This window comes from Nematolebias whitei, chromosome 9 (assembly GCF_014905685.2).
Source record: "Nematolebias whitei isolate Nwh7 chromosome 9, NemWhi1, whole genome shotgun sequence".
In the NCBI taxonomy this organism is placed as follows: Eukaryota; Metazoa; Chordata; class Actinopteri; order Cyprinodontiformes; family Rivulidae; genus Nematolebias; species Nematolebias whitei.
Genome location: NC_056506.1, coordinates 17,446,911 through 17,466,079, shown reverse-complemented (window position 1 = coordinate 17,466,079; position 19,169 = coordinate 17,446,911). Strand labels below are relative to the sequence as shown.

Sequence of the window (19,169 nt, the reverse complement as noted above, 5' to 3'; positions counted from 1 at the left end):
TAGAGCTGTCATTTCTAACCGGCTGGGCCGGGCCGTAATAATGTGCTCAATGTGCGGGCTGGCCGGTGTCGGGCTTTTGATTGCATCAGCGGACGCGTGCAGCTGACGGTCCAATTATATGGCAACATGGCTTGCCATACATTCACCAGCCACACGCGGCCATTTGACCGTGCGCTGACCGGCCTCGAAAGAGGTAAAAAGTTCAGTTAAGCTGCAGATGACTACTGCCAGCGATCCATCAAGCCCAAATGGACGTTCAGCCGCTGCGCTCAGCGGACGCGCGTGGCCACCAACCCAAACAGGTGAGATCACAAAATATCTGACATGTCAGAGCAGGGTCCATGTCTGAATAATGCAGAATGCAGGCCCTTGTTGCCTTCCTGGTGCAGCATAAGAGATGTAAAGGCACCAAAAGGCTGCATCACCTGGTGGCTATGCTGGGACCCCCACCCCTACTGTAGTAGATAGAAGAGTCCTTGTGCTGGGTGGGTGTGGTCCTTAATGATGCTGCATGCTTTACGCAGACATCGGCTCTGGTAGATGTCCTGGATGGTGTGGAGACTGCTACCAGTGATGTCCTCTGATGTTTGCACCACCCTCTCTAGAGCTTTCTGGCTCTGACTGGTGCAGTTCCCATACCAGCCTGTAATACAGCCTGTGAGCAGGCTGTCCATGATGCTCCTATAGAAGTTAGTGAGGATGCTGGTGTTTGTACCAAACTTCCTTAATCTTCTTAGGAAGTAGAGTCTTTGTCGGGATTTCTTGACCACAGTGTCTGTACATAGTTGGCCCTTGGAGATACAAACAGGGTCCTAATGGCTCAGACAACAGAAACAAAGGATATGGAGGTACTCAAACTCCTCCATAATGTTAAAGTGGCATATTTATTTTGGGTTTTTTTTTGGCTGGTATATTAAATTTTATTGATTTGTCTGTTTTTTATGCCTATAGGACCAGTACCTACTATGCTACAGGGCTGCTCTGGAGTACCTGGGAAGCTTTGATAACTATGCAATGTAACCTGGCTCAAACAGACACCCCCCACCCCCCTGGAAAAATTTCTCAGTCATATGTGAGCTGATGAGGAGTGTGTGAGCTGGACAGATGAGGAGACAATCACAGCCTGACCCGGGGCGAATCGAGGGAAGGACATGATGATGTTTATGGGTCCATTATTCCAATGCCCCCCTCAGACCACACCCAGAGCCTACTCCGAAAAACTGCCACCATGTCTCATCTGGACTTCACCCAAACTTCTGCCTCCTCTCATTATCAAACACATTTAATTTCTTGTCAATTCTTACTATATTGTTGTAGATATTTATACATGATTTTGTAATTATAAGTAAAGTTCAAATATCCTGATTCATGTTTTCAATAATCCAAGTTGAAAAATTCAACAAAGTTAAGTCAGGTCCTCTGGACGGTTTCTTTTTGTTCAAACTTTTCATCTTTCACCCAAAAGACATCTTCAGTCTGATGAACCTCAAGAAACTCAGTCTTATAAATAGCACCTTCTCATAGTGGGTCAACCACTTTGGCCTTGACTGCCTCAAACAAGTCGGCGGGGGAGAGGGTGGACTACAGAGCCCACCTGAGCACCATCAAACTGGTTGATCCACTATGAGAAGGTGCTATTTATAAGACCAAGTTTGTTAGCTCCTTGGACTGATGCAGTCATTTGGATGAAAGATGAAACCTTTCAACAAAAAGAAACTGTCTAGAGGACCTAACTTAACTTTGTTAGAGTTCAAATAGTTTTATTTGCTTAGCTTTAATTAATTTTGGTGGTTTTGGGATCTATGTTCAGCATGCAGTTGTCAACTTTTTTATAAAGGCAACCATTGTACAACATACAGTGGGGAAAATAAGTATTTGATACGCTGCCGATTTTACACATTTTCCCACCTACAAAGAACGGAGAGGTCTGTTTTTTATCGTAGATACACTTCAACTGTGAGAGACGGAATCTAAAAAAAAATTCCAGAAAATCACATTGTATGATTTTTTTAATAATGTGGATTTCATTGCATGAAATATGTATTTAATTACCTACCAACCAACAATAATTATCTCTCACATACCTGTTAGTTTTTCTTTAAGAAACCCTTCTATTCTGCAGTCATTACCTGTATCAAATGCACTTGTTTAAACTCATTACCTGTATAAAAGACACCTGTCCAATCAATCAAACCACCATGGCCAAGACTAAAGAGCTGTTTAAGGACACCGGGACTAAACGGGATGGGCTACAGGACAATAGACAAGCAGCTTAATGAGAAGGAAACAACTGTTGCCGCAATGATTAGAAAATGGAAGAAATACAAGATGACTGCCAACCTTCCTCAGTCTGGGGCTCCATGCAAGACCTCGCCTTGTGGGGTAAGGATGTTTCTGAGAAAAGTCAGGAATAGCCCAGAACTACACAGGAGGACCTGGTCAATGACCTGAAGAGAGCTGGGACCACAGTCTCAAAGAGGACCATTAGTAAAATTATGCTTTCATGGGTTAAGATCCTGCAGGGCACACAAGGTCTCCCTGCTCGCACCAGCTCATGTCCAGACCCGTTTGAAGTTCACCAATGACTATCTGGATGATCCAGAGGAGGTATGGGAGAAGGTCTTGTGGTCAGATGAGACCAAAATAGCTTTCTGATATCAACTCCACTTGCTGTGTTTGGAGGAAGAAGAAGGATGAGTACAACTCCAAGAACACCGTCCCAACCGTGAAGCATGGGGGTGAAAACATCATACTTTGGGGGTGCTTTCCTGCAAACAGGTTGACTGCACTGTATTGAAGGGAGAATGGATGGGGTCATGTATCGTGAGATTTTAACCAGCAACCTCCTTCCCTCAGTAAGAGCATAAGATGGGTCGTGGCTGGTGTTCCAGCATGACAATGACCCCAAACACACAGCCAGGGAAGCTAAGGAGCGGCTCCATAAGAAGCAATTCAAGGTCCTGAAGTGGCCTGTCCAGCCTCCAGACCTGAACCCAATAGAAAGACTTTGGAGGGAGCTGGAACTTAATGTTGCCCAACAACAGCCCCCAAACCTGAAAGATCTGAAGAAGATCTGTGTGGAGGAGTGGGACAAAATCTCTGCTGCAGTCCAAACCTGGTCAAGAAATAAAGGAAACGCCTGACCTCTGTAACTGCAAACAAAGGTTACTGTACCAAATATTAAGTTCTGTTTTTCTATTGTATCAAATACTTGTTTCATGGAATCAAATGCAAAAAAAAACATTTTTTAAATCGTATACTGTGATTTTTTATTTTTTTGTTGTTGTTTTAGATTCTGTCTTTCACAGTTGAAGTGTACTTACAATAAAAATTACAGACCTCTCCATTATTCTGATGCATGCTCAATAATCCAGGTAGAAAAATCCAAAAAAGTTCAATCTGGTCCTCTGGACATTAAAAAAAAAACAAAAAACAAAACAAAGCAAAAAAATATAGAAATGTTTCATCTCTCATCCGAGAGACTTCCTCAGTCTGAGGTGCTGTTTTCAGCTCAGTCTCTTAAATAGCACCTTCTCAGAGTGGATCAACCAGTTTGCTGCTGACAACCAAAACCAGCTGATCACATGCTCAAGAAGGACCATCAGCCTAACAATGGATCATTAGCACACTGATGGCTGTTTACTATTCACAGAGGGCTGAGTGATACTAGCAATCACAGCAGTGTAAAGGCTCCAGTAAACTGCCACGTATGTCCGTTCACGCGTACGTATGTGTGTACGGTACGCAGAGGGTTCAGACTTCATACTCCAGTGTACACCCTGAGCAGCTGCAGAGCAGCTTCACAGACAAGGGACGTTTACCTTCGGGACAAATTGAGGTCGCCGATTGGTCATTTGCTGACACGCCTACTGGATTGATTGACAGGTCGGAAAAAAGAAAAAAAAAGCGAGCGCTGGCAGCCTCACGCAGCGGTGTTCTGTGTTTATATGTTGTTAATAAAAAGATCTAAAAAATAAAAAAAAAACAGAGTGTGCTGGCTCTACAGCCCACACTTCAGACCAGCCCACCAGGAAATCTCCAGACCCTCCCGCAGCCACGCTGGACCTGAGTTTAATTCGCTCATGACAAATTTCTCCATTTCTCACCATTTCAGTCATGGCATCAACGGAGGAGGAAGAGATCACTGTCTCTTGACAACAAAACAAAAGAAAAGGCCAGATCAGAGATGAAGAAGGGGAATTTAATACATCAGTGTTGCATACAAAACAGTCCGTCGCTGGGCAGTTTATTGTGCGACACCGCGTAACGTTCGTAAAAATGTGAGCTTTGCACGGAGGGTACGCACGTACGTACGCAGAAGTACGTGCGTACCTCTGCGTATGGATGTACGCAGCAGTATACTGGGGGCTTAAGAGGGGGACAGTTGAACACGGAGGCCTCAACTGTCCCCCTCTTACAATGCTGTGATTGCTAGTATCACTCAGCCCTCTGTGAGTAGTAAACAGCCATCAGTGTGCTAATGATCCATTGTTAGGCTGATGGTCCTTCTTGAGCATGTGATCAGCTGGTTTTGGTTGTCAGCAGCAAAACTGGTTGATCCGGTCTGAGAAGGTGCTATTTAAGAGACTGAGCTGAATACAGCACCTCAGACTGAGGAAGTCTCTCGGATGAAGACGAAACGTTTCTACATTTTTTTTGCTTTTTTTTTTTTTTTTTTTTTTTGAATGTCCAGAGGACCAGATTGAATTTTTTTGGAGACATCTCCATTCTTTGTAGGTTGAAAAACTTGCAAAATCAGCAGTATATTAAATACTTATTTTCCCCACTGTAGTTGTATTTTTTAATTGTAGTAAAAGTGCACATGTACAGTATTTAGCAGCACACACTGGATGTGGTGGGTCACAGTTCAGAATGTTATAAAGGCTATTTACTTTTTTTACCTGTCAGGTATTTATCTTGTGCTTTGACTGATTTTTTAAAGGACACTTGAAGGGAACTAAAAGTTTATTCTGTACTTACTTTATACATTAGGTATCTATTTTGAATTATAAATATAAAGTGCAAAATGAGAGTTAGATAATGAAATAAATGTTTTTCCCACTGATTGTCCAGTTTGTGTTATTACATGACATCTGTTTAGACTTTCAGGCTTGAGACACTGAGTGGAAAACAAAATTTATTATGTAAATAATAATAGTATATAATAATAATAATAATAATGTCATCACAATTTCAGCACTGTATGTTTCCATACAATGGCGAAATTAGTCTCTGCATTTAACCCATCCACCACCAGGTGGTGCAGTGGGCAGCTATTGAAAGCGCCCGGGAGGCTTTTGGATCTGAAAGTTGATGCAAAGATAAACCACTCTGACATATTGTATTTATACCTGCTTTTTCCTGTTCATAATCATGGGGAGCTCTAAACCAGGACCCCTTGCCCCAAAGCTAACCCGCTGACCTTTGACCCTAAGCCTAACCTCGACTGCAAAGCATAACTTGGACCCCTGACCTTTGACCCTAAGCCTAACCTTGACTGCAAAGCATAACTTGAACCCCTGACCGTAAACATAACACAGTATCCTTTGCTCTAACATTAACCCTCTGACCTTTGACCACTAGCCTCTTTATTGTTTTTATTCTCATAAGTCCTTTCCAAAAGTCTTGGTGGAAAGGATGTAGGGGAGCAAACAAAGTGATGGTCAGTGCCTTCAGTGGCAGGTTTTTTTTTTTTAACCCTAACACACACACACAGCACACACGCATATTTAATTGGATTTACAATAACTGGTTCCTGCTTTTTGGATTCGGCTGGTTGCTGGTTTTATCTACAATCAAGGAAGTCGTCTGCAGCAAATGTTGGACCCAATCACGCTGCTTGCCTTTATGATGGCTTAGCTCGTGTCTCAAGTACCCGGAGTCAAATGCTTTGGACAGAATGGATCAGATCTCAGGGATCTTACTCAGTCACGTTCCATCGGTGTGGCCACATAATTTGGACATTTCGGAACCGAGTGGACCAACACAGACTCAAGGTAGATGTCATTAAGTTCTGCCTGTCCCCAAAACAACTGTGTGTTTATCTGAATTTGGCTCCCCTGGCTGGTCTTGAAGGCCATCTTATCTGAATTCGCCTGGAGAACATGTGATCTGATGATCACCACCCCCTCCCCGAGGAATTTCCAACTGATAACCAGACGAAACCAGCTGAATAAACTTTGTGTCATCATTTCAGGACTCTTGGATTCTCTTAGTCGTTATTCTTGGCCATTCCTCGACATACCTTGAGAATGTTTATGGAGCTCACCGGAGGACATTGACAGATTATTAAATCTTTATCAGAACTCTTACAGTGCCCTCGAGAACATCTATGATCATCGCTCACCGCTCTCGTCGTCCCCCTCTGCAGAATGTCTACGTCACTATGTGCTTATTTGTGCAAGGTGTTTTTTAATATCAGTTTTTTCTTCTCAGGCAGGAAAAAAAAAGCCTGATAGGAATTTTTTTCACCTCCAATTCCTACATGTGTCCAGTTTATCACTTTTATTGTTTGTCCAAACAGGTCTCACTTGGAAATGAGTCTTTGAGGTTCAATGTGACTTATCCGTTTAAATAAAGGATGAATGACTGAATGAATGAATGAATGTACCTTTAGCACTAATAAAAAAGGGGCAAAGATCCACAATACCAAGATCTGTCTTCTAAAGAAACTGTCCAGACAACATTATTTAAGCCTTTTTAATGATATGTATCTACCTGGATGATTGAGCTTTCAAACCTTTTTCTGAACCATTTTGGCCAGGTGTCCTCGGGCTGTTTCTGTGAGTAGCAAGTTGACCATCATGCTTAAAACATTTGATTGCTGTACATGATGATTGATTGTTTTGGATGGATGGTCCCTTTTTGCATGTGTAAAGTAAGTTTCTGTGAATTCCACAGCAGGCTGGCTTGAAACACATCAAGGAGGTGCTATTTATATGATATATCTGGGTTGAGAGGCCTCAGACTGATGAAGTCTTTCAGATGAAAGATGAAAAGTTTCTTCCAAAATGAAACAGTCCAGATGACCTGATTTAACCATTTTGGGGTCTTAAAAGGATCAAGCTTCCCCTGCTAGATGAGTGAGTGAGGCCAGAGGAGACATGTTGGTCTGATGGTTGCTGGCTTTTCTCTCCAGCCTCGCTCCCATTCCTGTTGGAGATACCAGTGGTTGCACCTTGTCACAGATTTTGTTGAGCTGACTGTTAGGACTGGGAGTTACCGGCCATCATTTTGTTTTCGGTTGTAGGGTTAGACTGATTGGTAACTAAATTGTCCCTAGGTGAGAGTGAGAGAGTGAATGGTTGTTTGTCTTGTTTGTCTCTATGTGTCCCTGTGATGGACTGGAGACCTGTCCAGGGTGTCCCCCGCCTTTTGCACAGTGATTGCTGGACATGGGCACCAGTGACCCCCGTGACCCAAAAAAGAAAAAGCGGGTAAAAGATAATGGATGGATGGATGGGTTGTAGGGTTAGTCCTCTAACCATAGGGCAAGGGGAGTGGCCCGAATCCAGTGGTGAACTGCTGGCTGGTTCTGGGCTTCTCTCTCTTTTTGTTTGTTTTAACCGCTCCCAGTTTGCTGATTTGTTCAGTTGATTGATAAAGTCTTGTCTGGGCTTCATATTTTGTGTGTCCTATCATTTACTCTTGGACAATCTCAAGACCACAACATTGGGTAAATATTGAGAAGTTTATTTACTTATTTAGGCAGCATGATGGTGCAGTTGGTAGAGCTGCCTCCTCTCAGAGAGCTGGTTGTCCAGGTTCAAATCCTGGCTGAGGGCTTTTCTGGGTAGAGTTCGCATGTTCTCTCCGTGCATGCGTGGGTTTTCTCCGGGTACTCCGGTTTCTTCCCACAGACCAAAAACATGCATGATAGGCTGATTGATAACTCTAAATGGTGTGAGTGAGAGAGTGAATCATTGTTGGTCTCGTTTTTTCCCTTGTGTCCCTGTGATGGACTGAAACCTGTCCAGGTGTCCCCCGCCCCTCGCACAGTGATAGCTGGACATGGGCACCAGTGACGCCCGTGACCCGAAAAGGGTAAGTGGATAAAAGATAGTGGATGGATGGATGTTGCAGATTTGCAACATATTTCTGATTCACAGTTTTGAAAAAGCATCAGTTTGTGTCTGACTCTGGTCTTTCCACTGGATCTTCAGCTTTGGTATCAAATTTTAAACAGAACCTGAATCAGAATCACTGAAGATCAAATTTTTTTGTTCCAATGAAACAATTTAATGTTTTACTCATGTTATCAGGTTTTTAATCACCCAGTGTAACCACAAAGGCTTCTGTTTTGGTACTGGATATTGATCCAGTAATGTTTCAGATCAGAACTCAGTAAAAGTTGATCCGGTTTAGTTTAAGTGTTTATTTGTGATGTTTGAGGAGTTTCTCAGTCTGAAGACATCAAAGTTCTCCTGAAAGGATGGATGGTGGTGCTGGACTCGGATTGGTTCAGGATCTGGTCCCTCCTGTGTCTGTAGAGCTGTTCCAGGATCAGTCCATGCTGATCCTCTCTGAGGGTCTGAACCGCCTGCACGCTGCGGAGCTGCTGCTGCTGCGCCATCTGAGCCTGAAGGTCCGCCTGGTACTCTGCTGCCACCTGCCTCCTGCTGCTCAGAGAGGGTGAGGAGTTAAAGAGGGCAGGAAACAAAAACAACAACATAAACAGGAGTCCTACAGACCTTCTCCTCTCCTCCTTGTCCTTCAGGTTCATCTCCTCCACGAATTGATTCAGCTCTTCCTTTTCTTTCTGCAGCTCAGCTTGTTTCTGGAGGTTTACATCCACTGAACACACACACACACACACACGTTTGTCTTGCAATCTTTATATGGACCTTGCATTGACTTCCATTCCTTGTTCATTAATTTCTATAGCCTAACCCTGACCGTTACTCTAAACCAAACCATTACCAGTACATACCTAACCCTAAATCTAACCCATCTTAAATTCACACCTTAGTTCTAAACCTAACTCCTAACCCACCAACAACACTTGAACCTTATGGGGACAGGGCTTTGGTCCTCACAAAGAGCAGTTGGTCCTCACAATGTAGTATGTGTTCAAAAATGTTCTTTACAAAGTAACATAAACAAGCAAACACACACACACACACACAGGTTAAAGGGTTTTTTTTTGTGTTCATTTCTGACCCTGAAAATAAGAAGGTACAACAGCACCCTCCAGTGGCAGGTTCTGGTACAGCTGAGATAATAAATTGACACCTTTAAACATCTAATTTTACCATTTTTATAACTGAACTTCTCACCCTGTCTCTAAGGGACAGTCCAGCTACCCTGTAGAGGAAAATCATTTCAACTGCCTGTATCCACGATCCTTGCAATACTGCTGACATCGCGTCAATCTGTCTGTCAGTATTACGCTCTAATATTCCCTCAGTCATGAGCAAAATCACAAGATACTTGAACTCCTTCACTTGAAGCAGAACCTCACCCTCGACCCAACGAGAGCAATCCACCCTTTTCCGAGAGGGTATGGCCTCAGATTTGAAGGTGCTGATTCTCGTCTCAGCCACTTCACATTCAACTGCAAACTGCTCCAGTGAGAGATGAAGATCATGCCATGATGATGCCAACAGGACCACATCATCCAGAAATAACAGAAAAGTAATCCTGAGACCATCGAATCGGACTCCCTCTGTCCCCTTGCCTGCACTGAGAAATTCTGTCCATTTCTGGCCTGTCACCTAGGACCAGTCTGCTTTGGGAGACGGCACCAGGTGCAATTACAATTGCCCACAACATCATAGCTCCTAGTATTATTCAGTCGCACAAACTTCTCCACCACCATAAGGTGGTGATTCAAGGAGGAGTCATCAGCAGACAATAATAGTCTAAAACTCTCCTTCAAGGAAAGCAGGCCTTTAATTTAAAGGAGGATTTAAGAAAGTTTCAGGTGAATATCGTAGACCAGTATATTGGACTGAAACCTAAAAACCCTGGTGACAAAGGCTCTGATGCTCGGAGCAAAACCAGAACTCTCAAACCAGCTGCGTTCTCTTACATTTGTTTTGGATCTGTAGGTGACGGGCCTCCATCACCTCCTCCATCAAATGCTTCCTGGCCTCCCTGTCCAGCCGTCTCTTGTCCTCCTGCTTCATCCAGACCTGCTTCAGTTTCTCCTCCAGCAGCTGCTCTGTCTCCTCCTCCTCCTCCCTCTTCCTCTGCAGCTCCTCAGACAGATACTGTCGGTACCTCTGCTGCTCCTCCCGGAGTTCTGCCTGGACACAAACACAGACACTTCTTCTTGATGAGTTTAATGGCGGTTGGCAAATAAACTGTAGGTGTGCATTACCTCCACAGAGAGTGTGGCTCATCATGGGATAATTCTATATGTATGCTTGAGTAAACTTTATGTGTTTGAAATTCTATTAATCAACTTTGTTTTCTTAAAATATCTAATTATAATTTGTATACGTTTGCTCTCTAAGTTGTGTAGTGGTGCATCTGTTATGTTAATTTTTTATTTTATCTTTTCAAACTCTCTCTTCATAAATCTTCGTTCTTGCTCATATTTCTGACATTCCAGTACCACATGTTGTATAGTTTCATCTTGTCCACAGTGCTCACATTTTCCTGTATTGTGTTTCTTTATTTGAAACAGTGAATAATTAAGTCCTGTATGTCTCAATCTTGTTAATCTTTCTTCCTTTCTGCTCCTTCTTCCAGTTCTCGTTTCTCCTACTGTCTTTTTGATCCTATAAAACCATCTTCCTTTTCTTTCTTCATCCCATATTTTCTGCCATTCTTTCTTCAGTTTTTGTTTGATGATACTTTTTACCTCTGATTTACTTGTATTTACTGTGAAGTTAATGTGATTTTGAGTTGTCTTCTTTGCCATCTTATCTGCCATTTCCTTTCCTTCTAATAAAATATCTGTCTGAATGTTTGTGCTTTAAACTGAATAATGTGGAACTTGAATCTGAACAGATTATTGTTTTTAATGGTTTTACTTCCTCCACCCACTGCACTGCCAATAAAACTGCTAACATCTCTCCTGTGTATACTGATGAGTTGTTAGTGATTAGTTTTCCTATTTTTATTTGAAATTCCGATACTATAAAAGCTATTCCTATTTTTTCATTTGTTTTTGATGCATCTGTATATATTTGAATGTACTGATAATAATTGTTTATATAAGTCTGTACTTTGTGTGAATTTATGATGTATGTCCTGTCCTTTTTCTTTTCCATTAGTGTCATGTCTACTGTTGCTGTTGGTAAAATCCAGGGTGGAATAATTGATATTGGCAGATGTGGATTTATTTCTAAACTATGTATTTGAACTTTTTCTGTTTTCTTTCTTATGATCCATCCAAAGCTTTTTGTTTGTTCTTTCTCTTTTTCCCAGCATGGGTTTAGTGTATCGAGTGTTGGATGATCCGGGTTATTGCTTTGTAAATTTATCCAGTAATTTATTTTTAGTTGTGTTCTTCTTAGATCTAAAGGCATTTCTTCCATTTCTACTTCTAGTGCTGTCGTTGGTGTGGTTTTGAATGCTCCTGTGCAGATTCTTAATGCTTGATGTTGTATTATGTCTAATTTTTCCAAAAGAGTTTTTGCTGCTGATCCATAAATGATGCTTCCATAATCAATATTTGCCCTAACTAATCCAATATATTTGTTTTAATGCTCCTCTATCTGCTCCCCAGTCACTGCCAGCCAAACATCTCATGTTTAATATTTTCTTACATTTATCTATAATTTTCTGTATATGTTCTTTCCATATTATTTTTTCATCAAACCATATTCTTAAAAATTTTACACTTTTTACTTGTTGTAATTCTTGATTATATAATTTTAATTTTATTTCCTCTCTTAATTTTTTCTGTGTAAATACCATAACTTTTGTTCTATTTTGTATAGGCTTCGCCCTTTAAGGCTATCGCTAGTGGGTTTATCCCTTCGCGTGCAGCACTGAAAACTTTAGTCCACGCCCACCTGCTGTGTGGGCCTCACCCCTGGTCCGTATAAATTACGGTGAGACCGGGTAATCGGCTCCCATTTTTTCTTCAGACAGCTAGCTAGCACTGACAGAAGAGCGAACAAGGAAAAGCTGTCCAGCTTTGACCGGCACAACTTTTGCTAACGATGCCTGGGTCTTCGCCATGCCAACCTCCTGCCGTCCCGGTGAGCTCTTCCTCCCCGAGGAGAAGCAGAGACGAGCAGCCTTGTTCAAGGTAAGTGCCGAGGAGTGTTTTTCTGTGGCGGGCCGCTACTCGCTGGACGAAGCCATCGCCTTTTCTAACGTTTTTTCCTTGCGGTGAATCGGATGATTCCTTCGAAAAAGGTGATGCGGGCAGCAGCTCCGCTGAGTGTTTTTCCGTGGAGGGCCGCTTTATACGCTTTTTACGCTTTATATGAGACGCCTTCAGAGATGAATGACGCCACCGCCTTTTCTAACGTTTTTTCCTTGCGGTGAATCGGACGATTCCTTCGAAAAAGGTGATGCGGGCAGCAGCTCCGCTGAGTGTTTTTCTGTGGCGGGACGCTATGCGCGGGACGACGCCATCGCTTTTCTTTGATGCAGAGTCACACAGTGAATCTAATGTTTCCTCCGAGAAAGGCAATGCTGGAAACAACCTCACTGCCCCTTCCCTCCTGGAGAGCGTAGTGCCGAGCGGATGCTCAGCCACCTCAGGTCTTCCCACGTCTGCGACCACACTGCTCCCAGCCGTCAGCACCCTCCTCTCAGAGCTGTCCGGCATAATCCAGGAGGCTGCTAACACAAAGGGACTTTCCGTCCCCTCGCCTCCCTCCGTCCTGATCGGATGATCTGGCGGGAAAGTTTGGCTCCGCCTCGGCTCGTCACCCTGATCCCATCTGGCCTTGCTGTCCAGCTGTGACGTCACACTGGAACGAGGCTGCAGATGGGCCCGGCAAGCTGAAGACATCCGTCTCCACCTTCGCCTCCATCTCCAGAGTGGAGGGTGTTACCGATTAGTGTTTGCCCTCTGTTTCCCCCCCCTGGAGCCAAGCCTGGCGGAGGCGCTTGGGGCAAAAGCTTCTAGGATGGACCAGCAACCTGTCCCTCCAGGGAAGCATGACCAGATGGTGACAAACTCTCCAACCGAGCTCACCAGTGCACATCCCAGGTGGTCGCGGCGAACAACAACGTCACACTGCTGGCCTACAGCATCTCTAAGAGGCTGGAGGAAGCAGACCTGCTGGAGGAGACAGAGCTCTCTCTGTAAAACCGCTGACGTCATCTTAAACATGTGCGCCACCTCTGCGGTCTGCCTGTCCCGCATCGCCGCTGGATGACCATGACCATACAATCGTATGTCCCACCACGTTCCCCGAGGTCAGCGGACCAGTTGCTCCTCACAGTTCCAGGAACTTGTCTTAAGCGCAGAGGTGACAGGGCCTTCTCTGTAGCAGGACCAAGACTCTGGAATGAGTTACCTCTGCTTGTCAGACAGGCCCCCTCCCTCTCGATTTTCAAGTCCCATTTAAAAACCCACTACTATTCAGTAGCGTTCAACACCAGATGATCTGTGTTTTGAACCTGTATGTTCCACACTGGTTTGTCGTCATTATCTGCATCGTTTTTATGTCTATATTCTGATTTACTTCATTTTGTATTTTGCTTTGTGTGTTACCTGTTGTTCTGTCTGTACAGCACTTTGGTTGGCCTTGTCGCTGTTTTAAGTGCTCTATAAATATAATGGTATGGTATGATCTAGAGGACCACCTGGCTCTGCCTCTCGCCATCCTTTTCCGAGAGGCTGCAGAAAGACCTGCTGGAGGGCCCCATCACCCCAGAGGCGCTGACCGGGCCAACTTCAGAACCATCCTTGAGAAATCGTAGAGGTCCGAGGAGATCTCAGAGACTATATACCATCTGGTGACGTCACAGTCCATCTGCCCCTCCGGCCGCTGGAGGGACCACCTTGGCCAGCAACAGCAGCAGAGGTGCTCCACAGCTGTGGCAGCGACTTCACGCTCCGCTCCTCTGCCAGCCCCCTCCACCAGGGAACAACTCCTTGAGGGGAATGTGCGTGTTTTTTGATGATGTATGTTTTGAAATAAAACAGAAACATCTCTGAAAGTTAAGTTTCAGCTGATTCCAGCCCGACTGTCAGATCAACTGATCTCACAGCTGCCTCTCTTCACACATTCCCCACACAGAACGAGCCAGTAACCTCTAAACAGCGTTTTAAAAGGCACCACAGTTTGGTAAATATCACAAAACACTCATCTGCCACGTCAGCTAAAATTATGTTTCCTTCAACAGACCGAGTCCGGTAAAATCCCTCGCTGTTAGCCAGAGCCCGTTTTTATTTTCTGCTGTTTTCTGCCAACTCACCGCGCAGCGGGAGTAAACATGTTTCTCCACGACACCTGCAGCCTCCACCGAAACTTCATTTTCACTCAGAAAGCACTCACGCCTCCTCTCAGTGCGCACCGGCTCACCTCAGCTCTAACGTGAGACCGCAGCCTGGGCTCAGCACAGAGGCACACATACAACATTTTTCTGTTGGAGCCCCCCTTGGGTTCCCCTCGGAGAATCCGGAGCGGGTGATGGCAGTAAGGGTTTTTAGTCTTGTTGGCGTCCATGAGAAACATGACAACACAAAATGCATGCCTGCTCCCCGAGCGTTACTCAGAGTGGCTGCGAGTGTGTTCCCTGGACAGTACGGACCGTCTGATCAGAAGGGGTTACACGCTGCAGTTCGCAGCTCAACACCCACCGTTCAGAGGGATTATAGAGACGATCCTGTCTTCTCCAGAACAGAGCTCATCTCTTCAGTAAGAAGTTCAGGAATTCCTGATGAAAACATGATTTCCAGAGTTCCCATCGGAGAGGAAAATACAGGATTTTTTCTCCCACTACTTCCTGGTTCCGAAAAACCAGGGGGATGAGACCCATTCTCGACCTGTTCATGTTCAACAAATTGATCATGGAGAGACAATTCCACATGCTGACAATCAAACAGCTGCTGAGACGTTTATTTTCTAAACACAACGTCCCAGTGGCTTTTAAACCCCAAAATACATTACGGCAAAGACTGGTTCATCCCAAAGATCCAGTCCCCCGGCACAAACAGAGCAATGTTGTGTATGTTGTTCAGTGTCAGGAGGGCTGTGATCAGTCTTACATCAGGGAAACAAAACAGCCACTGGCCAAAAGGATGGTCCAGCACAGAAGATCAACATCATCAGGCCAGGACTCTGCAGTCTACACTCATCTCCAGGCCAGCGGTCACTCTTTCAGGGATGAAGATGTTCACATCCTGGATAGAGAGGAACGATGGTTTGAGAGAGGAGTAAAGGAGGCCATCTTTGTGAAAAGAAATCGTCCATCATTAAACAGGGGTGGAGGCCTCCGGGTTCAACTGTCCCCCTCTTACAATGCTGTGATTGCTAGTATCACTCAGCCCTCTGTGAACAGTAAACAGCCATCAGTGTGCTAATGATCCATTGTTAGGCTGATGGTCCTTCTTGAGCATGTGATCAGCTGGTTTTGGTTGTCAGCAGCAAACTGGTTGATCCACTCTGAGAAGGTGCTATTTATAAGACTGAGCTGAATACAGCACCTCAGACTGAGGAAGTCTCTCGGATGAAAGACGAAACGTTTCTACAATTTTTTTCTTTGAATGTCCAGAGGACCAGATTTAACTTTTTTTAGATTCTAAGCAAATTGTTGGATCATTAGTATTCCTCCCTTTTCTAAACCCACTCTTATATTTAGATACATATACCCTTTGATATTTAAATAATAAGTTAATCTATTATTAATCATTTTTTTCCATTATTTTACACATATTTGACGTTAAAGCAAAAGATCTATATTTTTCTGGTTTTGTATTGTCTTTTCCTGGTTTGGCTATTGGAACTATTGTCGCCTCCTTCCAACTTTCTGGCAGCTCCCCTTCCTCCCAGACTTTATTGTAAAATTCTAATATTATATATTTTGATGTTTCACTTAGATGTTCTATCGTTTTCCAAATGTTATCTTTACCAGGTCCTGTATTATTTGTTTTCCTTAAAGCATAGTTCAGTTCTGTTTTGGTAAACAGTTCATTCAATAAATTATTTGTTTCTTCAGTATTTTGTAACAAATCTTTGTATTTTAGTTTTGTAGCTTCCAGACCTTTCCTTCCTTCTTCACTGATGTTACTCGAAGTATGAATTTTACTAAATGTTTTTGCCACAGACACTTCAGGACTAGCATAACAAGGTGAACCTGTGGAGGTTTCCTTCCTGTTAGCAGCTTCCTGTCCGTCAGGTTAACTTCCTGTTAGCAACTTCCTGTATGTTAGGTTACCTTCCTGTTAGCAGCTTCCTGTCTGTGGTCTGTTTCCTGTTTGAGAAGCTCCTGGAGGAAGTTCATATCCATCTGCAGCTCCTCCTGCTGCTCCCGGGCCACCCGCTTCAGTTTGAGCCTTAGGTCCCGGTCTAGCTGCCGGCGCCGGTTCTGCTGCTCCTGGAGCTTCAGCTGCTGCTTCCACTGCTCTTCCAGGACCTGGGTCTGGTTCTGCTGCAGCTGCAAATCAACACACAAGGTCCAGAACTTTAGAAGAGCATAGATTCAGCTTTTTACACATATTCAATTCATCAATCTGAGATTGTGTGAGGAGGTTCTGACTCGGAGTCGGGCCTCTTCCTCTTTCAGCTGCCTCTCCTGTTGCCTCTGTGTCTCTGCCGCCTCCATCTGCCTCCTCAGCTCCTGCAGCTGCTCAGAGTCCCTCTGCTGCCGCTGCTGGACCTTCAGAACCTCCTGCTGGTCTTTGACCTGTTGGTCGGCCTCTAGCAGCTCCTCAAACAGCCGCTCCTCCTCCTGCTGCCTCCGCTGCTCCTCCTGTTTGCTCCTCACCTGAGCAGCACGCTCCCGACACACCTGCTGCTCGTAACGTCGGCTCTGGATGCTGCGCAGATCCTCGCACTGCTCCCTGAAAACCAGCAGGTCTGGTTAAAGAGCTTCTGAAGCTGTGACTTCAGCTGGAGTCAGAACCATGTCTCAGGGTCCAACAGAACTTTGTGGCAGACCGGACCTGAACAGCTGATCCATCTTGTCTGTAACCAGCTGCTGCCTCTCCTGTTCTCTCCTCTCTCTCAGGGTTCTGGTCCGCTCTCTCATCTTGGCCTGTTTCTCTAGGACTGTCTCTTCCTTCTCCTCTATCTCCTGCAGGAGCTGCTGCTCCTCGGCCTCCAGGAGGACCCTGAGCCTGAGGAACCGACAGGAGGAGACACCACAGCTGCATCATAACAACAACCACACGTCCAGAACAAAGCAGTAAACATGCACCGAGGCTGGGTTTGGACCTGACGGCGCACCGACCTGCGTCTCCTTTCATGGATGTTCTCCTGGTGCTGCTGCAGCTCAGCTCCGACTCTCCTCTCCACAGCTCCTCTCAGGAAGCAGCGCTCGCCGCTCAGCAGCCACGAAGCCTTGATGTCACAGCTCTGCAGGTCTCTGGTGAACCCCAGGGCCTGGTCTCGGGCCTCCTCCCGTCTCTGAGTCTGCAGGATCAGGTGGTCTGCAGGTCTGGACAGGGGGGGCTTGGCCATCTGTGACACACAGAGAGACACCACTGAGCCTCCTGCAGGACGTTACAGTACCTTTTACTAAAAGTACTTTTACTTGTTGAAGAGTATTTACAGTGTTGCAGTGTATTTGCAGTAAGTACTAACTTTTATTCTTAGAACTTTTAGTGTCCACACATCAGTTTTATACTGTAATATTACAAAAAATATTTTTATTAAAAAAATACTCCCAAGTATTGTGCTGGTATTTATTTTAAAGTACTTAAAAATATTTTCACAGTAAAATTCTGCAAAAATAAACTTCGATACTGTAGAAAGTACTTGTTCTATTCTGGTGTACTTGTACTGCACTCTGGACATTACAAAATATGTATGATTGTTGTATGGTCATAAATACTCAGAGTGAACTAATAAAGTACTGTAAGTACTAAAAAGTAAATCCTTGAAGGTTTGAGATGGTATTTAATCAAAGTATTTCTTGATGTATCTACAGATGAGAAGTTTTCTCTTTAAGATGCAGAGTTCCCCCTCACCTGTGGAACAATGTGCAGGTGATGAGGAGGAGTTGGACTTCCTGTTTTCATGGTAAAGTTACAGACAGTTCAGTGTTTGAAGGTTCTGATCCGGTCCATCAGCTCTCACTTGGAACTGACTGGTGAATAACTTTGAGACATGTCTGAGTTGTCTTGTCCTAGTTGTCTAGGACTAAGCCCCTCCATCTGCAACTGGGTACTAGACTTTTTAACAAACAGACCACAGTTAGTGAGGATCCACAACCTCTCCTCCTCCACCATAACCCTCAGCGCTGGCTCTCCTCAGGGATGTGTGTTGAGCCCCCTTCTGTTTACTCTGCTCACATATGATTGTGCAGCTACCCATCCAGGCTGTCACATTGTAAAGTTTGCAGATGATACAGCGGTGGTGGGATGCATCACAAAAAATGGTGGGTCCAGCTACAGGCAAGAGGTGGAACACCTGGAGAGCTGGTGCAGAGAGAATAACCTTCACATCAATGTGAAGAAGACAAAGGAGATGATTGTGGACTTCAGAAGGAACAAAAACACCTACACCCCCCTGAACATAAGAGGATCTGTGGTGGAAGTGGTCTCCAGCTACAAGTACTTGGGTGTACACATGAATGACAACCTCAGCTGGAGCAACAACACCACCAGCCTGATCAAGAAAGCTCATCAGAGACTCTACTTCCTCAGACGGCTGAGGCGAGCTGGACTGGGAAGCTCAGTCCTCACCTCCTTCTCCAGGTGTGCAGTGGAGAGCATCCTGTGCTCGAGCATCAATGTGTGGCATGGAGGCTGCACAGCTGCAGAAAGAAAAGCTTTGCAGAGAGTGGTGAAGGCTGCACAGAAATCTGTTGGAATCAGTCTCCCCACCATCACAGACATCTACACCTCCAGATGCAGGAAGAGGGCCACCTGCATCATGAAGGACCCCACCCACCCAGCACACACACTTTTTGCCCCACTCCCCTCAGGAAGGAGGTTAAGGAGCATTAAGTGTAGAACCACTAGACTGAGGAACAGCTTCTACCCTGAGGCTGTTAGACTCATGAATCTCTAACTTGTCATGAACCAGAGGCCGGATCGCAAACAACAACAACAACCACTGAGAGGGTTAAAAGATTTATTGTGAAAT

The 19,169-nt window shown here is 44.6% G+C and overlaps 2 protein-coding genes across 2 annotated transcripts in view; one reads left to right on the top strand and one right to left on the bottom strand.

Moving 5' to 3' along the window:
* LOC119414901 (receptor-type tyrosine-protein phosphatase F-like) overlaps positions 1-1,026 on the top strand; it is a 178,179-nt gene extending 177,153 nt beyond the window's left edge. The window contains exon 30 of the mRNA XM_037682020.1: positions 952-1,026. Coding sequence (XP_037537948.1) covers positions 952-1,020 — 69 coding nt within the window. The 3' untranslated portion in view covers positions 1,021-1,026. The remainder of the gene's footprint in view (positions 1-951) is intronic.
* A 7,372-nt stretch (positions 1,027-8,398) lies between these two features.
* The window catches only part of cfap53 (cilia and flagella associated protein 53), a 12,032-nt gene continuing 1,261 nt past the window's right edge, over positions 8,399-19,169 (bottom strand). Inside the window, exons 2-8 of the mRNA XM_037682019.1 lie at positions 17,311-17,540; positions 17,024-17,197; positions 16,618-16,921; positions 16,297-16,515; positions 10,031-10,247; positions 8,691-8,793; positions 8,399-8,618 (exon numbers count right to left, since the gene is read on the bottom strand). Coding sequence (XP_037537947.1) covers positions 8,399-8,618; positions 8,691-8,793; positions 10,031-10,247; positions 16,297-16,515; positions 16,618-16,921; positions 17,024-17,197; positions 17,311-17,540 — 1,467 coding nt within the window. The remainder of the gene's footprint in view (positions 8,619-8,690; positions 8,794-10,030; positions 10,248-16,296; positions 16,516-16,617; positions 16,922-17,023; positions 17,198-17,310; positions 17,541-19,169) is intronic.